This window comes from Bufo bufo, chromosome 2, assembly GCF_905171765.1.
Source record: "Bufo bufo chromosome 2, aBufBuf1.1, whole genome shotgun sequence".
NCBI classification, from domain to species: domain Eukaryota; kingdom Metazoa; phylum Chordata; class Amphibia; order Anura; family Bufonidae; genus Bufo; species Bufo bufo.
In genome coordinates, this window is record NC_053390.1 from 835726430 (window position 1) to 835735309 (window position 8880).

General features: G+C 44.0%; 1 protein-coding gene across 3 annotated transcripts; it reads right to left on the reverse strand.

Moving 5' to 3' along the window:
* Positions 1–2468: 2468 nt before the first annotated feature.
* LOC120991854 (putative N-acetyltransferase 8B) lies at positions 2469–5069 on the reverse strand. Of its 3 annotated transcripts, XM_040420603.1 has the most exons (3): positions 4956–4973; positions 4752–4852; positions 2473–3527 (listed from the first exon to the last, which is right to left on the reverse strand). In XM_040420603.1, the coding sequence occupies exon 3, from the start codon at positions 3516–3518 to the stop codon at positions 2853–2855; it is 666 nt and encodes a 221-aa protein (XP_040276537.1). In that variant the 5' UTR covers positions 3519–3527; positions 4752–4852; positions 4956–4973; the 3' UTR covers positions 2473–2852. The 3 variants fall into 3 exon arrangements, with proteins under 3 accessions (XP_040276539.1, XP_040276538.1, XP_040276537.1); XM_040420605.1 differs by lacking the exon at positions 4752–4852 and having other exon boundaries at positions 2469–3527; positions 4956–5069; XM_040420604.1 differs by lacking the exon at positions 4956–4973 and having other exon boundaries at positions 2469–3527; positions 4826–4868.
* Between the last annotated feature and the right edge of the window lie 3811 nt (positions 5070–8880).

Sequence of the window (8880 nt, forward strand, 5' to 3'; positions counted from 1 at the left end):
TAAAATGTGGATTAGATGAAAAACAGCCTGTTTCAGTTTAATCGTTATATTCAATTAATTGAATGCTCAAAAAATGTTTTGTCTCACTCTCTCATTTCTTCTTGTTGCATGTTGAAGTTCTACTTGGAACCTTGTTAAGATCCAACAATGTAAAATAAGATTTTTTGGAATTTTTCAAGTGGTCTTAAACTTTTGATCAGGACTGTATATATAATTTAATCTTGTGCTATCTTGTATCTCGATCACAAATGCCCACGTCCGTGTTTCGGCCTAGTTATACGCTACTGCAGGTTGGTTTCTCATCCTATATAATCCCGTTAGCGGACCGGGCTTATATTAAACGAGAAGCTGGTGGCAGATACCCGGGCTGAGACAGCGCTGGTATCACTGCGGCAGTGAAAAGGCTCTCTCAGCTTGTTGACTCTCTCTGCCCGCGTGGACAGGAGGTGTGTGTGTAAACTGTACCAAGCTGACCTTACCTGCTCCTCTGGAGGGCGTAACGTCACGTTTTTGGTAATCCGTGACCATTTATGTACCCATCCGAAAATGGCATAGGATGTATTTTCTTTTAATGTAAGATACCAACACTAAGGGCTCATGCAGACAGCCGTTGCCCGGCCATGCCCGCATTGCGGCCCGTACACAGCAGGTACACAATATATGGGCATCAGCCGTGTGCACACCGTATCACGGATGTGGACCCCTTCTTAAATCCATGAAGGAGCCCGCAATCCGTTAGATACGGTGTGTGGGGTGGAACAAAGGAACTGATCAGAAGCCCAAGCACTGGATTTTCTGTCTGTGCTTCCGCAGTAGAGTATTCACTACTTTTTTGTGGTGCAGATCGCGAACCCCATTCAAGGGAATGGGTCCTGCGTCCGCATACAGTGGCTCTACTGTCAATGCCTGTGAATTGCGGACCCAATTTTGCGCTCCGCAGCACCAGCCCAGTCGGCACCTAAGACCTTTTTCACAACAGAGTGAGTTTTCTGTCTGGTTGGAATGCGTAAATTGAAGACATTGCACCCGCACTGGATCCTGATCCGTCCATTTCGATGGGTCTGTGCACACGACCATTGTTTTTTACGCATAATTTCTGAGTTGCTCGAGAATCGCAAGCTGTTCTATATTCCGCGTTTTGGACACAATTTGCTCTTGTTCCTTGCGAGAATCACGCTCCTTGTGAGAGAGATTGTGCGGTCTGGACTACAGAAGCGCACGCCATTATAACGACAGATAATACTGGTTGCCTCTGCCTGACCTTTACAATAAGTATTATCAATCGTAATAATTGCGTGCGCTTCTCTCTCTCACACGGAGCGCGATTCCCACAAGGGACACGCTTGTGAGAAACAGTCCAGTGACTGTGGCTTCATAGAAAAAACATTCTCCTCTGGAATTCTATCTGGATGCAATACGTTTTCTAATGTCTGGTTGTTTGTAAACCTTGGTGCTTCTTCCATAGTTTCACACTTTTTTTTCACGTTTTTTGCTGGATCCGGCAGGGTTCACCAAAACGCTTCCATTACTGACAATACAACCGTCTGCATCCGTTATGAACAGATCCGGTTGTATTATCTTTAACATTGCCAAGACGGATCCGTCATGAACAGTCATGAACAGTATTGAAAATCAATGGGGGACAGATGCGTTTTCTATTGTGTCATGGGATCCGTCCTCATTGACTTGCATTGCGGGTCATGACGGATCAGTCTTGCTCCGCATCCCAGGATGGAAAGCAAACCGCAGCTGCTCGTTCAGTGGAGGAGACCACTCAATTTACATGCAGTGATCTCCTCCACTGTAGGAGGACAAGGGATTGCTATTGCAATCGCTAGTTCTCATGGAGCAGCATTGTTTCTGGGCAGCAGAGCGTGCTGTCTAAACAGAAATGATGATTGATGCACGAACTACAGGATCACCTGATGAATGAGCGTTTCTCTCGTTCATCGGGTGATCAGCAGCACCTTTGCACGGGCAGATTGTTCCCGTATAAATCCACTTTTAGTTAAAGCCATTTGTTGCATTTATTTCTCCAGAATATTATCTGCAACAGGAAACGTATGGAGATTTATGGATCATGGAAAGGAGTTGGAGGCAAACAAGCACCAAGTTCTCCTGTCCCGAGTGGTGAGAGGAGTGATAGAGTCAACTAGCACCAGCATGGGGCTTCATGTTATGGAGGAACTTCATCTCTAAGTATGACCCTGTTCCAACCAAAGCCTAAATTCTTAGTGCATTTTTGGAGATAGTCTTTAATAATAGTAAAACCACCTAATCAGGGAAGATCTGAGCTTTACAAGAACTGTTGTCTAAAGATGTAGAAACTATTGGGCACCAAGTACTGAATGTCTACTAGAGACCACTGGGTAACTAGAGCTTCTTCTGCAACTCACAAGCTTCTCCAACGCTATATACATGAAGGCATCTCTTGATCATCCCTAATGGGGTCATCCAGGATTTTAATGTTGATGGCCTATGTATTGATATCAGCAACATTACTGAGGTTGTAATTATCGACATGACATCATCACTGCAGCACAGAACATGGTGGCAAAGGTTTCCTTTATTGATTTATACAATGAAATTTCCTTGGTAACCCTTTATGTTGACCCTGGACAACACCTTTGAGGACCTGGAGTCACATAAGAAGATTAGTCTATTAATATCTCAAGATCATGTAAGACAGTCCCCTTGTGGATCTTCACTTTCCTGAACGCTACTGATTATATAACTATGATGCCTACAGATCAAGGGTGGACATACCAAAAACAAAGGACAACTCAAAACTCCATTGCATGAATCACATGAGAAACCAGAAACAATACCAAAAGTGACATAATCAAAGAGTATCATCTACTGGAGGGGATATCATATCTGTAACCAACCCAAGGCATGCCAACGAGGTTTAGTACTGGGTTGTATGGAGCTAGGTCTGCACTCTTGAACCCCATCTTCTCATAGAGTCGCCTGGCGTCAACCTGTATGGCCGTGGTGGTTAGGATGACCGCATGATGCCCACTCTTCCGTGCAAAGTCAATCACTGTACTGCATAATAATTTGGCGAGCCCTTTGCCTCTGTGGGCACGAGATACAAACATCCTCTTCAGCTCCACGCTCCTCTCATGAGGGGTAATGTATGGGATAGCGGCCACCATGCCCACAGCTTCTCCTTGTAACTCCACCACCCAGAAGCAATAACCTTCCCTCTCTAGATAATGTTTACTAATGTTCTTCAAATCTCCGGCCACACCATGCCTAAGATGATAAAGGAAAAACTCTCTACCGGGGAGCCATAAAATGAGCAACAGAATGACCCCAACCAAGATGGAGAACAGGATGGATCCATTAGTGACCAGTGGAAGAACGAGTCCCACCAAGAGTAGAAGCGAGTTGTGAGGTTGCTTTAAGGCGTTGTAGAAAGCTGGAGAGATGTGTTCATGACAACCGGATGAGAAGATCTCATGGACCGTACGATGGTCAGATTCCTTGTACAAACGCACTTTGTAAGAGGACATATTGGCTCCCTGAAGAAACAAAAATTAAACGAGGCAAAATGTGTTAAGACACATCAAAAAATTCTATGTTCTTATAGTAATATGCCAAAAATATTATGTTTTTTTCTATTTTTTTAATTATATTTTTAGTACATGATTATGGGGACGGCCATGTTTGCTGAGATTATATTGATAGCATTCAGAGACTTGCTCTTCAAGAGCCGCATGGATCATAGAAATGTTTGGTGACTCATTGACTTCTATAGGGGAGTGTTGTGGGCATGCTATGTGACCTGTGCAGTTGACATTGGGCAGGGAAGAGGAGGAGATAAGTTGTAACTAACTATTACCTGTAGACTTCTATGGGACAGTGTTGTAGGTATGTTCTGTGATCTGTACAGAGGTAATTCTGTAGGGAAGGGGAGTAGATAGGTTATGACATCAGCTATAGTAAATGGTAGACCTTTGTTATACAGAGGTGATACTTATTATTGTAATCCCACCTGTGATGATAATGAGATGACTGCTGAGAAGTGATTGCTACAGAATAGGAAGTGTCAGCTTATTATAAGACTCTGTGTAAAACTGTAAGATCTCGAGATTTTATTTATAAATAAATCACAATTTCATTGATAAACAGAAAAAGAAATTGCAAAAAAAATCTTAAAAAGTACGGTATATTTAAAGGGGTGTTTTGGGATCAGACTATTGACAGCCTATCCTCCGTACCCTGCACTACCACTAGAAATGAGAAGATACAGAGGTGCAGATGGACCTGTGCAAACAATGAAAAGGCCTCAACACTTGCACTAACCCTGCAGCACCTACAAGCAGCTGTGGAGCCCGGAGTCGGACACATTCTGAAATCGGAGAACCCCTTTAACATAAAACTAACTTTTTCCATGTGAATAGAATTGGGTTGATACAACTTAACCCTTTCAGGACTGGGGGTCTTTTGATCATATCCAGAACACTGGTCCGGGTGCTGTCGTCAGATCCGATGTAGTAACCGGACCGCAGGCTATTAATTACAACTAGAAGGAAGAACCCCACCATCCCTGGCAGCTCTGTAGATTGGGAAGGACAGGAGGGTAATGCAGGACTGAAGGCATGCACCAAACACCCCGCAGCCTCCGGTGTCAGTGTAGTTGCCCCTCAGCTACTGGACCCACCACCACTATACCTACCCTGGACCTTCTCCTACCTACATCCTAGGGGCCACATACTGTGTACTCAGCCCAGAGACCCTCTTACCCCAACTTCAAGATCACAACGAGGTCAGGTCCGCTCAGCCCCCGGGTTACATATGGTGTATAGACATGACAGACCTGCTACTGCTGGTGTTCAGCTCTCGTCTGTAGACTCGGGGAGAGGATGACAAATCATACTGCCATGAGTGATATAATCATTAACCAGGAAGGGTCCTGTCCTGTATTAAGTAATAATAAGGTCACATACCAGCCCTGTCAGCCAAGTCCTATGGCAGCACACTAATGGTTAATGCTGATGGAGGCAGGAGAGGCACAGGTCCCACACAGACAGGCTGTAATCCAGGGAGGAGGCCCACAGCCACACGTAGAGGCTACTTACCTGCAGGATCGAGCCTCCAGCTGTATTCAGGAGTGGCCCACCCGCAGCTTCGGCTGTATTCAGGAGTGGCCCACCCGCAGCTTCAGCTGTATTCAGGAGTGGCCCACCCGCAGCTTCAGCTGTATTCAGGAGTGGCCCACCCGCAGCTTCAGCTGTATTCAGGAGTGGCCCCCCCGCAGCTTCAGCTGTATTCAGGAGTGGCCCCCCCGCAGCTTCGGCTGTATTCAGGAGTGGCCCATCCGCAGCTTCGGCTGTATTCAGGAGTGGCCCACCCGCAGCTTCGGCTGTATTCAGGAGTGGCCCACCCGCAGCTTCAGCTGTATTCAGGAGTGGCCCACCCGCAGCTTCGGCTGTATTCAGGAGTGGCCCACCCGCAGCTTCGGCTGTATTCAGGAGTGGCCCACCCGCAGCTTCAGCTGTATTCAGGAGTGGCCCACCCGCAGCTTCGGCTGTATTCAGGAGTGGCCCACCCGCAGCTTCGGCTGTATTCAGGAGTGGCCCACCCGCAGCTTCGGCTGTATTCAGGAGTGGCCCACCCGCAGCTTCGGCTGTATTCAGGAGTGGCCCACCCGCAGCTTCGGCTGTATTCAGGAGTGGCCCACCCGCAGCTTCGGCTGTATTCAGGAGTGGCCCACCCGCAGCTTCGGCTGTATTCAGGAGTGGCCCAAGAAGGATAAGGAAAGACTTAACTTCAAAGGGGCAATAAAAGCACCAGGAACTCCGCCGAGATCCACACACCAGCAATCCAAAGGTCCAAACTGAAGCTATAAACTGCACAGCATTGTGTGAGAAGGAACAATAAATAAGGAAGGTTAAATGACCACATAAGCAACACCTGAGGCAAGAGGTGAGGCCATTACCAGAAACAACACAGACGCCTATTGATCCACATGGAAAACCTGTCAGATCAAACCACGTGTTGCCAGTCTCACCGATCTCCTGCCACCTGTCGCGGGAACGTCCGTGACAGTTCCCCCTCCACAATGTAAGGTAGTGACACATCTGGCTGCACCAATATAGGGCCAGAAGAGAAGCACTCCTTAATCGCAGAAAAGGCTCGTAACGCCGAATCAGACCACACTGAGACGTCCGTCCCTTTCTTAGTCATGTCAGTTAAGGATTTCACCACTGTCGAATAGTTCTGAATACATTTTCGGTAATAGTCCAATACAACACGGACTTTCACTAGATCCATTCGAAAACCTGAAGATGACAGCAGGTAGCCCAAGAATTGCACCTCATGTACAGCAAAAACAAACTTCTCTAATTTTGCGTACAATTTATTATCTCTTAGGATCTGTAACACCTGTCTAACGCGATCCTGATGAGTCTCCACGTCTGGAGAATAGAGACGATTACTCTTACCGGTAATTGGATTTTCCAATAGCCTCCACAACGGCACTCCAGGAGGGTGTCCCCGCATCCCCAGGACAGGAAACAACGTAGAAGCTCAGACTTAACCCCTTAAGGACTCAGCCCTATTTCACCTTAAGGACTTGGCCATTTTTTGCAAATCTGACCAGTGTCACTTTAAGTGCTGATAACTTTAAAACGCTTTGACTTATCCAGGCCGTTCTGAGGTTGTTTTTTCGTCACATATTGTACTTCATGACACTGCTAAAATTGGGTCAAAAAAGTTTTTTTTTTTTACATAAAAAATACCATATTTACCAAAAATTTTGAAAAATTTGCAAATTTCAAAGTTTCAGTTTCTCTACTTCTGTAATACATAGTAATACCCCCAAAAATTGTGATGACTTTACATTCCCCATATGTCTACTTCATGTTTGTAGCATTTTGGGAATGATATTTTATTTTTTGGGGATGTTACAAGGCTTAGAAGTTTAGAAGCAAATCTTGAAATTTTTCAGAAATTTACAAAAACCCAATTTTTAGGGATCACTACAGGTCTGAAGTCACTTTGCGAGGCTTACATAATAGAAACCGCCCAAAAATGACCCCATTCTATAAACTACACCCCTCAAGGTATTCAAAACTGATTTTACAAACTTCGTTAACCCTTTAGGTGTTGCACAAGAGTTATTGGCAAATGGGGATGAAATTTGAGAATTTCATTTTTTTGCCTAATTTTCCATTTTAACCCATTTTTTCCACTAACAAAGCATGGGTTAACAGCCAAACAAGACTGTATCTTTATGTCCCTGACTCTGATGTTTACAGAAACACCCCATATGTGGCCGTAAACTACTGTACGGGCACACGGCAGGGCGTAGAGTGAAAGGTGCGCGGTTTGGTTTTTGGAAGCCAGATTTTGCTGGACTGTTTTTTTTACACCATGTCCCATTTGAAGCCCCCTGATGCACCCCTAGAGTAGAAACTCCATAAAAATGACCTGATTCTAGAAACTACACCCCTCAAGGTATTCAAAACTGATTTTACAAACTTCGTTAACCCTTTAGGTGTTGCACAAGAGTTATTGGCAAATGGGGATGAAATTTGAGAATTTCATTTTTTTGCCTAATTTTCCATTTTAACCCATTTTTTCCACTAACAAAGCATGGGTTAACAGCCAAACAAGACTGTATCTTTATTTCCCTGACTCTGATGTTTACAGAAACACCCCATATGTGGCCGTAAACTACTGTACAGGCACACGGCAGGGCGTAGAGTGAAAGGTGCGCGGTTTGGTTTTTGGAAGCCAGATTTTGCTGGACTGTTTTTTTTACACCATGTCCCATTTGAAGCCCCCCTGATGCACCCCTAGAGTAGAAACTCCATAAAAATGACCTGATTCTAGAAACTACACCCCTCAAGGTATTCAAAACTGATTTTACAAACTTTGTTAACCCTTTAGGTGTTGCACAAGATTTAATGGAAAATAGAGATACAATTTCAAAATTTCACTTTTTGGGCAGATTTTCCATTTTAATATTTTTTTTCCAGTTACAAAGCAAGGGTTAACAGCCAAACAAAACTCATTATTTATGGCCCTGATTCTGTAGTTTACAGAAACACCCCATATGTGGTCGTAAACCGCTGTACGGGCACGCGGCAGGGCGCAGAAGGAAAGGAATGCCATACGGTTTTTGGAAGGCAGATTTTGCTGGACTGGTTTTTTTGACACCATGTCCCATTTGAAGCCCCCCTGATGCACCCCCAGAGTAGAAACTCCAAAAAAGTGACCCCATTTTAGAAACTACGGGATAGGGTGGCAGTTTTGTTGGTACTAGTTTAGGGTACATATGATTTTTGGTTGCTCTATATTACACTTTTTTGTGCGGCAAGGTAACAAGAAATAGATTTTTTGGCAGTTTTTTTTTTTGTTATTTACAACATTCATCTGACAGGTTAGATCATGTGGTAATTTTATAGAGCAGATTGTCACGGATGCAGCGATACCTAATATGTATACAATTTTTTTTATTTATGTAAGTTTTACACAATGATTTCATTTTTAAAACCAAAAAAATGTTTTAGTGTCTCCATAGTTTTTTCAGTTTTTGGGCGATTATCTTAAGTAGGGTCTCATTTTTTGCGGGATGAGATGACGGTTTGATTGGCACTATTTTGGGGTGCATATGACTTTTTGATCGCTTGCTATTACACTTTTTGTGAAGTAAGATGACAAAAAATGGCTTTTTTTACACCGTTTTTATTTTTATTTTTTTACGGTGGTCATCTGAGGGGTTAGGTCATGTGATATTTTTATAGAGCCGGTCGATATGAACGTGGCGATTCCTAATATGTATACATTTTTTTATTTATTTAAGTTTTACACAATGTTTTCATTTTTGAAACAAAAAAAATCATGTTTTAGTGTTTCCATAGTCTG